This window comes from Phacochoerus africanus, chromosome 2 (assembly GCF_016906955.1).
Source record: "Phacochoerus africanus isolate WHEZ1 chromosome 2, ROS_Pafr_v1, whole genome shotgun sequence".
Taxonomy (NCBI): domain Eukaryota; kingdom Metazoa; phylum Chordata; class Mammalia; order Artiodactyla; family Suidae; genus Phacochoerus; species Phacochoerus africanus.
Window position 1 is genome coordinate 204,246,736 of NC_062545.1, and position 19,016 is coordinate 204,265,751.

Sequence of the window (19,016 nt, forward strand, 5' to 3'; positions counted from 1 at the left end):
ACCAAAAAAGAAAATAATGAGATATTACGTCCCTGCTGATGGAAGAACTCATTATTCCCTATGAGGAGGTCTTCACTCCCCAAGAACAACAACAAACTGAACTTATATCTCATCAAACTTCTAGAGAATATTTTAACTTACAGGAAACACAGAGAAATAATTAAAGCAGACCATGGGGAAGCAGTCAGAAAAAGCCATACTGTGGGAATCACTGCAAACAACCAAGTTTCTTCAATAAATTGTGAACAGAGAAAGGGATAAATTTGAAAGGGAGATCCTATAGGTTAAAATAGAAGTTAAAAACATAACGACTAATTCTTATTTGGTGATCATTCAAAAAAATTGTTTTTAAAAAAGCATGAGGCAATTAGAAATCTGAGTACTGACTGGACATTTAAAAAATACACAAATACAATGAGGTACCACTTCACACCGTTCACAATGGCTATCATTAATTAAGTCGACAAATAACAATTGCTAGAGAGGATGTGGGGAAAAGGGAACCCTCCTACACTGTTGGTGGGAATATAAACTGGTACAACCACTATGGAAAATGGTATGGCGATACCTCAGAAAACTAAATATGGAACTACCATACAATCCAGCAATTCCACTCATGGGCATATACCCAGACAAAACTTTCACTGAAAAAGACACATGCACTCCTATGTTCACTGTAGCACTATTCTCAATAACCAAGACATGGAAACAACCTAAATGTTCATCAACAGATGAATGGATTAAGAGGATGTGGTTCATATACACAATGGAATATTACACAGCCGTAAAAAAGAACAAAATAATGCCCATTTGTAATAACATGGATGGAACTAGAGATTCTCATACTAAGTGAAGTAAGACAGAAAGATAAAGGCAAATATCATATGATATCACTTATATATTGAATTTAATATATGGCACAAATGAACTTACCTATAGAAAAGAAACCAATTCATGGACACTGAGAACAGACTTGTAGTTGCCAAGGGAGAGGTGGAGGGAGTGGGGTGGACTAAGAGTTTGGGGTTAGTAGATGTGAAATATTACATTTGGAATGGATAAGCAATGAGATCCTGCTGTATAGCACAGGAAACTATATCCAATCACTTGTGATGTAACATGATGGAGGATAATGTGAGAAAAAGAACGTGTGTGTGTGTGTGTGTGTGTGTGTGTGTGTGTGTGTGTATAACTGGGTCATTTTTCTGTACAGCAGAAATTGACAAAACATTTTAAATCAACTATAATTTTAAAAATAAATAAAAATAAAAAGTACATGCATACATGTATATCCAGGTGTAATAATCACATTGCTGTTATGTTTTTAAATATATATATAATAGCTATAGAAGAAATTATACAAAAGGAACCTATCTTGCCGACACCTTGAATTTGGACTTCTGACTTACTGAAGTGTGGAATAATAAATTCCTATTGTTTTAAGTTTATAGTCTTTCATTACAGCAGCCTTAGAAAACCAAGACACGGTCCCTAGCAGAGATGACTGTTCCAGAAGTGAACATCTCACATGTGCTGGTCCTTGGAATTGTGTATCTATGGCCAAGAAAGTCCAATCTCAGTCTGGCTATCTCTTATGGATAAGAGATGTTAACCCGGGAGCCAGGGCGTTCCCTGTGGACTAGGAAGCAGAGAGTCAGCCTGCAGCAAGAGAGAAGGAACGCACAGCCTACAGCAATTTATTTCTGAGGCCCAGCTCAGAGTCCTATGGGACACCCCTTTATCCAAAAAATTAGAATCACCCTTTTATGCTCAAATGAGTTCAAGTGGGTTTCTGTAAACTGTAGCCCATAGAGTCCTGTCATACTCAAGAACCTGCTGCCAAAGTCCTTTGGTAAAGATCAGCTGGAACAGGTCCTTCCTTGAGTGGCTGCCAAAATAAGCTGAATTGACCTGAGAACCCTCTAAGAGAGAGCAAATGAAACTTCAGACCCGAGCTACAAGCACAGTGGCAAGATACAATGCAAAGAAACCTCAATTTTTATTGGCATAAAAGCCAAACTCAGATCACATAAAATGAGGGAGTGTGGGTCAATAATCATGCTGAATACTCCAGAAAAAAAAAAAAAGAAAGAAAAGAAAAAAAATTTTTGGTCAAGCCATACAAACTATACTAATTAAAACCACCCACAAAAATTCCTCTTTACTAGGTAAATATAGCACAGTCACTATTGTGCATATGAATGAATACCAGGCCTCAGGTTCCCTTTGTCTGGGGTTTATTTGATTACAGCATTAAACACTGCTCATGTATTCTCAGTCTCCTTCTGAAAAGACTACAAATAATATTTGTTTTTTCCTTTGGAAATATTATAAATATGAGGTACAAGGAAGTACCCGTACTAAATTCTTGACCAGGGGTAAGAGCAGCAAAAGTTTGCATTGAAGAGAATTATACAAACATCCCTGAAGAGATTGGAATCCCTGGGTATCATGGGGACAAGGGCAAAAATGTATGTAGCCAAGTCTCTTTTTAACTAGAAACGGTAAGTGGTCAGCTTTATGGACAGTGAGTCACCTGCAAAGAAGAAAATGTTAAACACCAGATTAATAATCAAATCATTTTCTTTTTTTTTTTTGTCTTTTGTCTTTTTTGTTGTTGTTGTTGCTATTTCTTGGGCCGCTCCCGCGGCATATGGAGGGTCCCAGGCTAGGGGTTGAATCGGAGCCATAGCCACTGGCCTACGCCAGAGCCACAGCAACGCGGGATCCGAGCCGCGTCTGCAACCTACACCACAGCTCACGGCAACGCCGGATCGTTAACCCGCTGAGCAAGGGCAGGGACCGAACCCGCAACCTCATGGTTCCTAGTCGGATTCATTAACCACTGCGCCATGACAGGAACTCCTCATTTTCTAAATTTGTTATAAAAGTATATGAGAAAAGAGAAAGAGCCAGGAAGAGAAGGAGGAAATTTAATAAAAGTTCTAGGAAACCCATGGTTGAATAAATGTTCAAAAATCATGTTTAAAAAAAACTAAAAGATATGTTATTAAGTTTTTGCTTGAGAAAATTCTGCATATTCGTCTGTCTTCTGAGCACCAGAAAAGTGCCTGATTTCTTCCCAAGCATTTTTCCACTATAAAAGTAACATGTTTTTCAGTAGCCACTTTTCTTAAATCACCCAAAAACATTTTCACAAAAACACATGACTATTACAATGGAAGATTTTGTGAAAAACAAAGCTTTCAATAAGATCAGCTAGCTTAAAAAGAAATAGGGCAGAATGTCCTAGATGAGAAAAGTAGCTGAAATTACTTTTCTGGTTATGAGCTGCAAGTTGAGATTCTGTGATGTTAGAGAAAGAAAAAGGATTTGAAAAAAGGAAAGGAGAACATCTGAAAACAAGCTAAAAGGCTTAAGGAATACTTAACAGACAAGGTGAGGAAACAGACATGGTCCAGGAATTTTGTCATTGTCAGATAAGAATTAGATGAACAATGACACCAACGTATATATAAACCCTGAAACCATCTCAAATTCATGAAAAATTCTCTGACACCCCAGCTGCAAGTGAAAGCATGTGGAGACTGTCTTCCTCAAACCTGAGAAACCTCATAAAGGCATCCTGCTTGGGTTCTTTTTCTCCTGTCATATAACATAAAGAGAAAGAAGCTAAATAGTACAGAAAAGCTTCAATAACACAAGGTATCAATATGGCATTTCCGTGCTTGCTAACCATGTCTTATATGATAACAAAGCATTTAGGTTTCCCAAGAAAGAGGGTCATCAATAAAAGAGAAGACCTTGAAGCAAGAATTTTCTTATTAAATTTCCCTAAATCTTAACTCCAAATAGTTCTCAAAATCATTTTCAACCAAATTGGACCTTCATCAATCCATGATCAAAGACTCATTGGATCCAGCGGCTTTAGCCAGGACACACTATGGGCATTTTTAATATCCTACTTGAAATGTATTAAAAGGTAGCCTTTAGGAGACTTGGAAAATAGACTTTAATCTCTCACACCTTAATACACTTTATTTTCCCCCAAACACATAAATTGTAGGCCCCTTCCCTGTTTGAAAGCACAAGTAGGAACACAAATCAAGCTAGTTTATCTGGAGCAAAACCATCCTACCAAACACATTTTTAAAAGAAGGAGTGGGGGGTCGGGGAAGCAGTTGAACTGAAATTATAGGCTGTCATGACATCTCAATATCGAAAACTAAATACCTGGTTCCACAGGAGAGTATGGTTTTTATTCACAATCCTGTTACTAAGCAACTATAACAATGGCTGCAGGAGATTTCTAGAAGCTAGTGCAGTTGGTGGGGGCGGGCAGGGATCTAAGGAAAGAAAAACAGGGAAACTCCTCGCTTTGGGAATCTTTATTTTAGGATAAATTCAATGTAAAAACAAAACCAAAAACAATCTAAACTTAAAACAAGCAATTCCTTAAAGGACAAGAAAAGTAAATGCTACTATGTATCATTCACTTTAATTTTAATCTCATTTAATTTCAAAATTCACATTTAACTGGTGATAATAATTTCCTTACTGTGTTTCCTTTTGTGGTCCCTTTCTTTCCCTCACCCTCCCTAGGGAATAATTTTTTTTTTCAAATTTCCTTACTGATTAAAAGAACATTTTAGACCTCTTAAATCCATTTCTTTGTTTACAGAAGCTGTAAAAACTAGTTTACAATTGTTTCATGTTGCCTCAGCTTTGAACCAAGGGAACACTCTTGGACATCAAACTATTCCTTTGAAGGGAACCATCTCTCAAACAGAGCCAGACACTTTCCCAGCCACTCCCTGAAAGTTAGACACCAGAGCTTTGCAAATGTCAAGTCTTTTTCAAAGTTAGACTATACAATGTAGCAGGCTCTAGACCAATGTTTCTCAAACTGTGTGTTGGACTGTCGGGGTGGGAGGAGGGCAGCTTTTCATATATGTTCCAAGATAATTTTACAGACTAGGCCTATAAAGGGCCAAGGAGCAAGTTACAAGGCTTGCAGAAAGAACCTCACTGACTTTTCCTTCTATCTTTCTCTGTAGCCTGCAACATTTACTGCAATGCTGAGAAAGCTCAAAAAGCTACATTTTCTAAATATCTCTGCCAAGAGTTCCCATTGTGGCTCAGCAGATTAACAGCCTGACATACTGCCCGCGAAGATGTGGGTTCAAATCCTGGCCTCGCTCATTAGGTTAAGGATCCAGTGTTGCAGTAGCTGTGGCCCGGTGTTGCTGTAGCGTAGGCTGGCAGCTGCAGCTCCAATTCGACCTCTAGCTGGGAACCACCATATGCTGCAGCTGAGGCCATTAAGAGAAAAAAAAATTTTTTTTTAATAAATAAATAAATACCTATTCCATAGAATGATGCTGCTCTTTCTCCCCCGCCCCCCTCCCAACTTCCACTTCCCAGAATGCTAGGATACTAGGTGTGCTAAATGAAAAAAAACACAGTTTTAGACTCATTCCTCTGCATCAAAGCTGAGCAATCATTATGTGGCTCTGTTCCCAAGATGCCTCTAGATTCCAATAAATCTCTATTTTAAGAAAAAGTCAGAGACAAGTAGAAATTTAAACACTGGGAACTCAAGATCCAAAATACCTCAGCCAAGAACCACAGGGAAATGACATATCATTTCTGCTTTTAGATCCCAAAGATAAAGAGGGTTTTCTGTCTCAGAAGACTCCCTCAGGAGCATTTGGAGAAGGAGGCTGTTTGGGTTCCCTGTTTTTAATTAAATTTAATTTAATTTCTTAAACTTGATTCTCATTTTGCTTTTTTTAAGACACAAACAATGCAAAGTATAGTCTTTGTAGTCACTACAAACCACAAAGCTCTGCTACTTGAAATAAAGCAAATAAAGAAAATTCCTCCCAAATAATTATTACCTCTACTGACAAACATAAAGGAAACGTAGCACTTGTGTAACATACTTCATGATCAAATTGATTCCAAAATTAAGTTGGTTAGCTTTAGAGTCTACTCTGTCTACATCTCCTGTGGCTAACAATTTAGATAACACGAACATTCTAAGAAACCTTTAAAAAAAATTTTTTCAGGATTCTTCAATTGCTAAAATTCCTGTATTTGTTTCCTATAGAAATTCAAGGCATTCTTTGATTTTTGGCCATATTACCAAAAACCCTTGAAAACTAAGAGTTACCTATATGTGTAAGATTATTCACTGAAGCACTGCTTAACATTGCAAATAATTGAAAATAAGAGGGAACTGGTCAATTATGGCACATTCATACCATGAAATATTATGCAGCTGGAAAAACTAGAGAGCATTTTCTGTATGGTAAGGAATAATGTCCAAGAGATATTTTTCACTGAAAAATACAAAATAAAGAATACTATGTATAGTCAGCTACTAACTTACTTTAAAAAGAAAACAGGTACACAGAAATTTTCAGTGACATGTGCATACAACATCTTAAAAAGGTAGTAAGAATTTTACTACTGAGGAGAAAAACTGGGACACAGAGGAAAGACAGAGAATTTGCCTCATATGCCTTTCTGAATTTTTTTTACCATGTGAATGGCTGCTTACTCAAAAAAATATATTTTAATTTTAAAAAATCCAATATGACTGATTTTTTTTTTTTTTATGGCTGCACTTGTGGCATATGGAAGTTCCTGGGCTAGGGATCGAATTGGAGCTGCAGATATAGGCCTACACCACAGCAATGCCAGATCTGAGCTGTATCTGCAACTTATGCCACAGCTTGAGAAAATGCCAGGTCCATAACCCACAGCTTGAGGCCAGGGATTGAACCTGCATCCTCACAGACACTATGTTGGGTTCTTAACTCACTGAGCTACAAAGGGAACTCCTGACAAATTTTAATATGCACAAATTTAAATATACACTATCAGCAAAGCGTCTGTTTTTCAGTTTATAATAGTGATAATGGACTTACACTGATGTGTGAAGTATGTCCATCACCAGAATAATTTTCTAATAGGATATTCTGGAATTAAAGGTATAATCTAACATGCTCTAATTATCCCTTAGTCAGAGACATTCCTCTGGCTCCGTTAGCTGCTGATACTCTTACTTTTGGATATACATAAACAGTGCAACTACCCAATAAAAGTCGGCTTTATGTTTGTGAATTTTAAGGTATTTGAAAACTATTTAGGGAGGAACAAGTACTACTACTTGCATTTGAAAAAAACAGGTAAGGCAAAATCTAGGTGGCTTGTTTAAGGTCAACCAATAAGTTATAAAAAGAGAGACACATTAAAACTTAACCTTTTAAAAGCCTCCTCAAAACTAATTTTCAATGGGTATACAATAGGACCCTTCTAAAAAGATGTTTATGTGTGTGAGCACATACACATGAGTGTGTACACAAAGAGAAAGAAAGAAGATGAGTAAGTTTTAGCCATGATCAAATCTTTACTTATTCAGAAATATTTGGTCAGCTACTAACTGCCTAAGAGAGTGTACTAGATACAAAAATACAGGTTAAAAAAATTAAAAGAAATTGAAAGAGCAAGTAACCCAGCTGAGAGGAGGGAAGTGTCTAGACAGAGGAGGTGACAACTGAGCTGAGCCTTGAACGATGGAGAAGATGCTATCAGAAAGAGAAGGGGAACAGAGGTGCAGCCTGCAAAAGCTCGGGAATAGGGAACAAGTGAATACAGCTTGCGAGGAGGGTTCATTGCAGAAAACGCAGAGTGAACAGAAGGCAGGAACTAGTTTGGGAAGGGCATATATACCACAATAAAGGGCTTGGACTTCGAAATGTAGACAGCAGAATATAAAGAAAAATCAAGGTTCCAAAAAGATACATAGAGAAGATCTAAAGGAACAAAGTACGATTTCTGAAGGAAGGTTAAAAGGCCAGAGCTTATTTAAACTAATAGATCTCAAGCCCAGGAAGGCATCATCCAGTGATTGATAGTTACAGCTGTACTCCATCTCCACTGAAGGCAGAAAAAAAGACTGATTGAGCTCTGATGATATGACCATAAAAGTGAGTAAAAAACACTGGGAGAACAAGTAACCCCACCGAGAAGGAAGTGGAGGACTGGGTAAGGGTTGGGAGATTCGGGGAGAAGTCCAAATGATTTAAAGCAGGCAAAACTGAGGCCATACAGATCAAGACCATTTCTTGCAGCAGAAAGTGGCACCTCCTTTTCAGGGTGTACCTTACAGGACATGCTCACTTTCATGGGATGGTTCAAACACGGATTTTGTTCAACTATCTCAGAATGGAGTATGGCCCTTGTATCCCCCATGATTCCATTATCCTTAGTCTGTGAATGGAATAAACATGGTTATACCAAGCAAATTCCAAGAACTAAATATTATTTACTTGGAAATCAGGGGAAAACAAGTCTAAGTCACAAAATGCTTTTACAGAAATTAATGCCATTATTTTCTAATACATGTACTGATGCCAAAAGGCTGACCAAGTATTGCCAATAATGTATAAACTTTACTATTGTGGAATTAGTATTGCTTATGGACCATGTTCTTTCCTAAAATAAATTATAAATTTGTGCTGCAAACTATGAATTATAAATTACTTAGCTATTTATTTTAAAAAGCAATGACTTTTTTTTTGGTCTTTTGTCCTTTTAGGGCCGCACACGCGGCATATGGAGATTCACAGGCTAGGGGTCCAATCGGAGCTGTCGCTGCTGGCCTATGCCAGAGCCACAGCAATGCCAGATCCAAGCCCTGTCTGTGACCTACGCCATAGCTCACAGCAACTCCAGATCCTTAACCCACTGAGCAAGGCCAAGGATCGAACCTGCAACCTCATGGTTCCTAGTTGGATTCATTTCTGCTGTGCCACGATGGGAAACTCCGTTTTTCTTTTTTTTTTTTTTTAACGCCACAGCCATGGCGATACCAGATCCGAGCCACATCTTCGACCTATGCTGCAGCTTGTGGCAACTCTGGATCCTTAACTCACTGAGCGAGGCCAGGAATCAAACCTGCATCCTCACAGATACTATGTAGGGTTCTTAGCCCACTGAGCCACGATGGGAACGCTGACAATTTTAAGCAGAGTCCCAAAACTTAAGTACAATGAATGACCACAAATCTCCAAACTTTCAGAGCTTAAATTAACATGTTCTCACCACACAGGAAATATCAACTGCATGCCATTTTAAGGGAAAGAAAAACAACTGGCAAGTGGGGTAAATGGTGACCCTTACTGGCAAATCAGAGAATTTTTTTTCTAAAAATTTAAATTGTTAACTGAGCAAGCATGAAGGGCAGAGGACCTGGTCGATGGAATCAGGTTGAGTATCCCATTGAGAACGTAGCTGAACTCCGCGTGATCCTGAGCAACAAGGGCCACCAGACCCTCACAGCAGGCTGTTCGAACCACAACATTTTCGCTGCAACACTTCTCCCACAGTAAGTTCAAAGCAGGAGTCTGAAATCAAACCAGCAATTAAAACACAAGTATGATGAGCAGCAAATGCACACACACTTCCAGCCATTCATCAAAGGGATCTGTTCCCAGGAGGCCAGCTTTCTCCTACCAAAATGATGCTATGTCACACCATTTGTAGGAGACACTAAAGTCAGTTTTTCAAGAGAGGTAATGGATATGTTTTGGTACGGCAGCTCTCTCTCATCTGGTGTCTTTGCTGCAAAATAAGGCTGCAGAGTTATGACCTGAGTTAAAGCAACATAACTATGAGAAGATCAAAACTATGACTTCACTCTAGCACTGTGCTTTTACAAAGCCATTTAGTCTGACACTGATTAGCATATCAGTTAGTCAGAGTTGAACTCCAAATCATACCTATGCTTCAAGCCCTAAATGGCAGTAATGTTTTCAGAAAATGACCCTGCTCTCCTCCCACCAACCTGTATCGCCCACATGCCACCCTCCTGTCCTTGACAATGTCCCTGCCCCAACTGACTGAAGCTGACAGTGGGCCCAGAGGAAGGAGAGAAAAGTAGGACAGGCTACGAGCAAGCTGCTGGTTCCATGACTATCAACAGAAGCCTAGAAAACTGTTTCACTCAAGGAAGAAATAGTGCCTTTTCCCCTCACACTGTGAACCTGTCATCTTTGATAAAAAAGCACCAGGACACATATAAGTTCTCTATTTTGAAAAAGCCTATAAAAGCAGAAGTTCTAGTGTTTCTAACTTTCTCAAGAACCCATGACACCTCCACCCCCACCTCAAAAAAAAAAAAAAAAAGGTTCACTGCTAATAATAAACCTGTATTTGAATGTATTGTGGCCTAAGTTCTTTTAGATTTTACATGTGGCTTGGGGGATTTACTTTTGCTTTTTGTTTTTAAAGAACACACAATAAAGCTATTTTTTTCCTCCTGACATCATTTAGGGAAACATACAATCTGGAGGAAAAAAAAATTAAGATCCTCAGCTTCCACAGAATAACTAAAAGAATAACTAACATTACATTGTGCCCACTTTCTGGCGGTAGCTGGCTCTGAGAACTTTTCAATCTTAGGATCCCCCTATAAGCAAAACAATATGGTGAACAGCCACTGATGGAAAGAAATGTTTATATTCCATTTCTTTTATTCTGAAGGAAATTTTATTCACCTGTATGGACAATACCAAAGGGTGACTAAGCCACAATAACAAAATAAAAGAATAAAAAACTGTTGCCTCAGGGAACACTGTGCCCTCATGGAAGTAAGCATTCACTTATTAGTAGAAGAGGAAACATTTCTTTACAGGGATTTGACATTCATAAATCCTGGCGGTTTAAGTAAAACCACTAGATCTTCTCAGAGCACATAATGCGATCATAGGCAGGATTAAGATCAGGGTTCTCAGAAAACCTAATTTATATGACTACATACAAACACCAGATAAATGCCAATTAGTGAAGTAGGCACTTACACTGACTTCAACATTTCAGCAGAAGCTGTAAGTTGGAGCAGCTAATAAAAAGGAATGTGAGAGAAAGGAAACAATTTATTTCCATTATGAAAAAAAAATCTTATTTTCATCACCTATATTCTCCATAGAGTTTACCTTAGAGAACCAACTCAAGCAGTTTCCAATCAGCATGTCAAAATACACAGCACTGGTAAACTGAAACCCAGGTAGGAAATATCACAGTAATCTGGCATTGCTTCAACTCTTAGCATATGCCTGCACTATGAATGGTACAGAATTTTCCCTCCAGCTCTACTTACTTGTCAATGCATGCATGACCTTACCAACTAAGAACTCATATTTGGAGCTACCTAAAGCAGGAGAAATCTGCTGTACCCAAACAGAGCCCTGAGGTGCACTTTCTTCATTAGACAAAAAGATTCCTCTGCAGTAACCCTATCAGCCTTCTCTACAGCATGGCTTATCTCATTCTACCCATGTTACTTTTCATTAATAGTCATAAGAATACTCTTCACCCCTTTGCCATCTCATTCCTGGAGTCTGTTGCAAAAAAATCTTAAAGTTTAAAATTTGGCAAAACCAAAAAATTTAAAAAAAAAGCAATAAACTTTTTTCACAATTCAAAAGAATTTCTATAGCGACCTGAACTATGAGGAAAACAAAAGAAGTGCATATATGATCCAGTTAGCAGCAATATCTGAACAGAACTAAAGCACAAAGTTAAATACAGACCTGGTTTGTGGACTGGTGGATCTTTTCTGAAAAACCATTTTCCTTTAGAACTGCAGCAATAAGATGACCCACAGCCTAAAAAAGCAAACAAGATTAATGAATTCATTCCCCAGAAGTTCTCTCTCAATAGTGAATGTGCAGGTAACAGCTATACTAGTTGATATGAGTATGCCAGCCACTTGGTAATAACATTTCCATTCATAGAGTATGTGCTATGTGGAAGGTACTGAATTTGGCACTTCACATACATCATGTCTTATCTTCATAACAACCATCAAGGTAAGCAGTTTTAGCCTACATTTTATCCCAATAAGCAAACTATAGTTCATAGATGTTAAGAAAATTGCTGGATCTTCAGTTTAAGTTGCTGTCACTTTGTATTAGAAATAACTTGAGATTGCTTAATCCATTAAACCAAGAGACAAATGAGAAACTCCACAGCTTTTAAAATCACCTTTGCATCTAAATGAAATACATCATGCTTCATCATGCCCTTAATGAAGATGGAGTAAACTCATCCCCATCTTTATGACTATGGCCCACACACATTTGAACCAACAGGTACCCCTGCCACACGTCATGACTGTTCTCCCTCCTCAAGGCTCTATGATTTAATTTCTTTATTGGTTTTCCATAGGTTTTTATCCCCTTAATAAGCTTTTAGTCTCATAAATCTCTAAAATTTTCCCATATCCGTCTTTGGTCAAAAAACCCAAAATTAACAACTATACTTTAATTAAAAAACAAAATTAAAACTAAGATTCTTATAAGTGTGCTAATTCCATAAATACATTAATCTCATTACCTCCTATCACTTCAACTCCATTTTCCTAGTTGTTCAGCACCACCTACTACTGCTGTCTTAGAGCCACAGGCTAACAACAAAAGTCTTTCTATGTATGGTTTTGCTACGGCAACAAATGTTCATCCTGCACTTGACACCAATGTCTGCTATGGCTATAAATATCTGTCAGTCTTGCAAAGTCTCCAGAAAAGGTCAAATAAAAACACAGCACCTACTCCTTTTTTTTTTTTTTTTTTCCTATTTCACACATAGGAATTGATTTAAGACTTCAATCCTTGATGGTCTCAGTTTTACAATACAAGTCACTCATTTACATGAATCCTAAGTTTCAATTAATGAACTGTCTTTCATCTCCTGGTTAAAGGGTCAGTAGCAAGAATTAAGGACCAGTAAGTGATTTCAGTTCCTGTTTACAAAATATACCATATTTCACTGAGTGTAACTGGCTGTCAATTGCCAAGATGCACCATTATTTTATGTACTACTAAGAAATTAAAAAAGGCTGCCAAGTAATCAATGTTATACAATGCTTCTTATAATTTAAAATCTTGATTTCATATTAATGAAAAAGCTTTTTCAGATTCTTTCAGAAAATCCTGGCCAAGTTCATAAATGTGCAGGCAATACCAAGTATCTAATAACTGCTGCCATCAATTACTAGATGCAGTCGAGTTTCACATACATTAAAATGTAAAAAAATGTGTGTTAATCAATGAAATATGGTGCTAACACTGAGCAGTGGTTACAAAAGAACAAAAAGAAGTATTCACAGAGGGCAGGGCACAATTGCAAAGCCTAATAAAACCAATATGAAACACAACAAGGCCCAAAAAAAGCTACTGTCCATATTTAGAAAAAGGACTAAAAGAACATACGTTTAATGATAAACATCCCCTCACTGCCCACCAAATTCAATTTCTCTAATTTACCTTTCAATTGATCCCTCTAACACTTCACAGAATAGAGCCTAACCTGATCTCATAATACAAAATCCCAGTACAAATTAGCCTATGTTGCTACTTAAGTTTTCCATAACAGAACAGTTTAAATAGATACCATACACTAAAAAAATACATATACACTCTTCATTTGAATTAAGAGCAACATACATAGGCATTTCTTGATTTATCTATGCTAATGAAGGAACTCCAGGCACAGAAAAATAAAAATTGTGGACGGTATCCTCCAAGCCTTCATCTTCTTCATGGTAAGCACCTGTGCTGCACAGGATATGACTCCAACCCAGTCAGGTAGAAGGGAATCTTGCATAAGGAGTGTTCTACTCCTCATGGAAGGGTTCCCCACTACCCAGCTAAGTCAATTCCCACAGCAGGCATCTCCGAAGGTAACTGCAGCAAGTATCCAAGACGCAGTATGTTGGTAAGTCTTCAGGAAGGCTTCTGCTGGTCCCTTAGCTTTACGCTCACAAGAAAAAACAGTAAGCTATTATGGTAGCTTGATGAACCAGAGTGCTTCTAGTTAGCTGCAGGTTAACCAGAAAACCCTTTTCGTTTTAACCCTAATAACTGAAAAGCTCTTCTAAAATAAATTTTCACAATTTCCCACCTGAGTCAGAATTCAGATCCAATTTTTCAATAGAGGATATTTTACTTACTGCAAGTAATTATCATAATAATCTATTACAGCACAAATTGATAGAACAATGTAAATCAACTATAATTGAAAAAAATAAAAATTAATTATTCTCAGTAGTTGTACTGAGGTACAATATACCTTTTTAAATATTAACCTTTCATACACTGTGGAAGTATAACCATCTACTTCTGTTCCCAATAATGAATTATAGACCAAAAATATATATTCAGGAGTTAAATCAAGTTTTTTGTCTCTAAGAAAAGTATGACATAAATAAAAGCAGACTGGTCAATTGCTATTACAAATAAAAATTTTCAAATTAACTAATATAAAAGCTGTTTAATAATGTATACCTCTATATACAGATGAACAAGATATTTAATGTTAAAAATATAAAGTTCAATTAACAACCAACAAAATGGTTCATTTGTTACCATGAAGGACAGATAGATAGATAGAGAGATAGAGAGATAGATAGAGAGAGAGAGAGATAGACAGACAGACAGACAGATAAAATTACCTGTGACTGGATAAGAGAATTTGGAAATTCAAACCTTTTCCTGATATCATCTGACATTTTTGCTTCTCTTACATGTATGTATGCAGATTCTGTAACCAAAACAAAAGAATATTTGTTAGTCCAGAAAAGCAGTTCAAACCAATTGCTTGTCAAATAACATGAAAGTAATTCATTCCAAAGACAACAATAGAAATAAAGCACAGAGCTCTGCAGAATCATCCTTGGCATAATTTTCACAGTTAACCACTTCAGCCCTCAAATGCCATGACTGATAAACAAACTAAAAATGCTCAACTGCTCTTAGTTTTTCCCATTAAAGCTAATCCTGAAATAGATGAATTCATTCTACAGAAACAAACAAAAAATCCAAAGGCTCAAGCCTAAATAACATGATTTTAAATATTCAAGAACATGTTTGAAATAGAAATTAATTCTTCTGTGGTTCAAAACTTCTAAGGGAGAAAAAAAAAATCAAACTTTCACAAGTTATTTAAACTATGCCTTACTTTGGTACAAGCTTTCGTTTTAAGCGTGAATCTAACTGTTAGTGACAAGTGTAAAGCCTAGGTGAGCTTTTTTCAGGCAGTATAGAAATAACAGAGAAACACACATCAAAACAGATCACTTGTCTTCTAAAAGAGGTACAAGCAAGCAATTAGCACCAACTTTTAATATTTACATCACACCTCTCATTCCTACTGGGCTCTCAAGTACAACAACAACAACAAATCAACAACAAATCAAGCAAAAAGGATGGAGGAGGGCGAGGTGGTAAAGTGGAGGCACAGAATTAATAAGAGGATTTCCCAAGGATCTATCTCAATTTATCCAATTCCCATGCAGCACTTAACCCACAAAATTATACCGCTTTGAAAAATAGGATGCTTTAAGCTATCTATGTATTACAGCATAACTTTAAAAAAATGTTTATGTCAGTACAGTACTCTTTTACCTTATAAAAACAACAGGCAACAAAATCAAGCTCTCCTGATCTCAAATATGGAGGCACCTTGTTTTGAACTTGTGGCTCTTTCTACTTTCCTTCTTTTCTTCCAAAGTTAGACTCCTGAATAATTTATCCTACCTTTCTTCCTCAACTTCTAGTTTCAATTTTAGTCCTTTAAAGTGGACACTTCACAGCACTGAAACAACATGTTCTAAGACTGCAAACCATGTGACCTCTCTAAATCTACTCATTAGCTTTTAAGTAGGTTAAAATTTCAACTTCCCGGTTGTATTAATCTCACCGTTCTTGAAATTGTCTTCATCGTAAAAGAATTTCCCAAAGTGTGTCTCTGGAAAACCCAAGATAGATAGAGGAAAAAAGAATTTTGTAGTGACATATGTTGCCATCTTGAAGAGTCATACTCATTTAACAAACACTTAATAGGTGACTATTGTGTGTCAGGCACTGCTTTAGGTGCTTAGGCTACAACAGTGAACTAAATAAGACAAAAACTCCTCATAGAGCTAACAGTCTAGTGGGAAGAGGCAAGCAGTAAATAAAAATAATAATACTACATAAAACATGTTAGAAGGTGATAAGCACAAAGGAAAAAAATAAATGTGATCTCTTTTTCTATGAGCTTGTAATTGATCTACAACATGATGTTAGTTCCTGTTACAAAACCCAATGATTTGATATTTCTACACACTTCAAAATGATCACCACTATAAGTCTAATTACCATCACCATACAAAGATATTACATAATTATTGACATGTTCCTCACACTATACATTTCATACCTGTGACTCATTTATTTTGCAGGTGGAAACAAAGGCAGGGGGAAGGGGAGCTTGATGAAGACAGTCAAAATGTACAAACTTTCAGTTATAAGATAAATAAGTACTAAGTATATAATGTACAACATGTAAAATCTAATTAACATTGCTGGATCTTATATATAAAAGTTGTTAAGGGAGTAAATCCTAAGAGTTCTCATGAAAAAGAAAAAAAAAATTCTTTTCTATCCCTTTAATTTTGTATCCATACAAAATAATAGATGTTCGCTAAACTCATAGTGGTAATAATTTCATGATGTATGTAAGCCAAATCACTATGCTGTACACGTTAAACTTATACAGTGCTATCAATTATATCTCAAAAAAACTGACATAAAAATGCAAAAAAAAAAAAAAAGTAAAGCCAATAGAGTAGAGAGGGGATGAAAAATGGGAGACGGACACAATTTTTATTTAAGTATGGTAGTCACCTTCTAGAGTTTATTTCCAGGTTCTCTATTCTGTTCCATTGGTCTGTCTGTCTGTCTGTTTTGATACCAGTACCACACTGCTTTGATGACTCTGGCTTTGTAGTATTTCTTGAAGTATGGGAGAGTTATGCCTCCTGCTTGGTTTTTGTTTCTCAGGATTGCTTTGGCGATTCTGGGTCTTTTGTTGTTCCATATAAATTTTTGGATTGTTTGTTCTAGTTCTGTGAAAAATGTCATGGGTAAATAGTCACCTTCTAGAGTGGGTGATATTTAGGAGTTAGTTAGCCGTACTGATAATCCGGGCAAAGAGTGTCATAAGCACAGGAAACTGTGTGCAAAAGCCCTAAGCTAATAAAGGGCTTAAGATCTGTCCCAGAAAGAACAAAAAGATGACTCAGGAACAGAGTGAAGGAGGAAGAGAAGAGTAAATCAGAGTCAATGAAAAGAAACAAAACCAAAAAAGGCTTGTAGGCCTTGGAAAAACTGATGGATTTATCTTGAATGAAATGGTTAAAATGGTAAGATTTTAATAGAATCACTTGAGATGAGAAGTGGTCATTCTCTGGATATCTGCAAAGGTAGAGCCAATGTGACTGCTAATGGATTGGATGAGTGTATAAGAGAAAGGGTCGAAAAGGATTCCAAGGTTTTTGACCTGAATACTCCTTTTTTTTTTTTTGTCTTTTTTGGGGGGCCACAACCTTGGCATATGGAGGTTATCAGGCTAGGGTCTAATCGGAGCGGCAGCTGCTGGCCTACACCACAGCTCATGGCAACGCCAGATCCTTAATCCACTGAGCGATGCCAAGAGATTGAACCTGCATCTTCATGGATACTAGTCGGATTCGTTTCCACTTAGCCATGACAGGAACTCCAATCTGAGTGTTCTTAACCTCAATTCCTTTGAGCATTTTCCACATTAAGCAAAACCATTTACATATTACTTATCATGGCATTTTTTAATAATAGGAAAAAATGGAGTTGCCATCAACTGATATAGGGAAACAAGTTTTGTGAGGGAAGACAGGAATTCCATTTTGGACAGACAGGTAAGTTTTAGAGGCCGTCATAGATATCCAAGTGGGGATGTCATTAGAAAGCTGGATACACAAATCTATCAATCGAAGAGACAGATCTTGGTGACACAAACAGCGGTGCATGTTATTGAAGAATCTGGGAGGTTCTAAAGCAAGAAGTTTGATTAACTTTGCTTAACCCAAAGTTTACCAAACTTATCTGGTCACGGCCCCCTTTTTTCTACAAATCCTGTTAACAAGCTACAAACCAGTCTTTCCTGGAATACACCTTGGCAGACGCTGCTCTATTGGCTCCTCCTTTCCTTCTGTCCACTCTGCTTCTCATGTGCCATCCTCCTTCATGAATGTGCTCCCAAGCCTCTTGCCTCGTGCTTCCTTCGTGTAACCTGCCCTAGAGGCTTCATCTAGTCCCTATCCCCAAACACTTCCCTCCTCTCTCTCTCACACACACAAGGCTCTAAAACACCAGAAATTGAAGATGTTAAAAACAACACACATATTTTAACTCATAAAAACCGTTCCCATTTTAGTGCATCTTTTCCCAGTTCTCCTCTCACAATTTTATTCAACAACATTCTCTAAATCCAGTCACAAAGTCAGCTTCATTCCTTCCAGCATCTCAGAGTCTACCTTCCCTCTCCACTCCTCTACTCATCATCTTAGTTCTTCACCAGAGGTTTCCTTTAGGAACTGCTTAGGCTTGGGTTTCTCCATGCTTGAGTTCAATCCATACACTGCTGTCAGATGAACTGTGCTAAAATGCTATCTCCATAACAACTTTTCCCTGTAAAGAATTCAGACTGGGTTTTCAATAGCCTGTCAGATGAAATGCAAATTCTGATTCCCAGCTTTTAAGTCTACAACAAAAGTCTCACACATTTGACTTTATTTCTGCCGTTGTCTAATTCCAGTCTGGCTAAAACCACTTTCAAAATAGTCCCACGTTGAGCAAAAATATCCTCATTCCTAAAGGATTTGATTTATGCTGTTCTCTCCCACATAAAATGTCCTCCTCTGTATGTTCCTACTATTTAAAGATGAAATTCCTTGCATGGCACATCTTCTCTGTTAAGCCCTTCCAAAGAGGTCACATCTTGAGAGTTCCCTTCATGGCTCAGCAGTTAACGAACTCAACTAGGATCCATGAGGATGCAGGTTCAATCCCTGGCCTCATTCAAGTGGGTTAAGGATACAGTGTTGCCGTGAGCTGTAGTGTAGGTTGCAGCTCAGATCCTATGTTGCTGTTACTGTGGCCAATTCCACCCCTAGCCTGGGAACC

The 19,016-nt window shown here is 37.4% G+C and overlaps 1 protein-coding gene across 3 annotated transcripts in view; it reads right to left on the bottom strand.

The window, feature by feature from the left end:
• Positions 1 to 19,016, bottom strand: part of FOCAD (focadhesin) — a 312,911-nt gene that overhangs the window by 268,090 nt on the left and 25,805 nt on the right. For all 3 annotated transcript variants that reach the window (XM_047767584.1, XM_047767582.1, XM_047767583.1), the window contains exons 2-4: positions 14,486 to 14,574; positions 11,565 to 11,639; positions 9,223 to 9,377 (exon numbers count right to left, since the gene is read on the bottom strand). In XM_047767584.1, coding sequence (XP_047623540.1) covers positions 9,223 to 9,377; positions 11,565 to 11,639; positions 14,486 to 14,542 — 287 coding nt within the window. In that variant the 5' untranslated portion in view covers positions 14,543 to 14,574. The remainder of the gene's footprint in view (positions 1 to 9,222; positions 9,378 to 11,564; positions 11,640 to 14,485; positions 14,575 to 19,016) is intronic.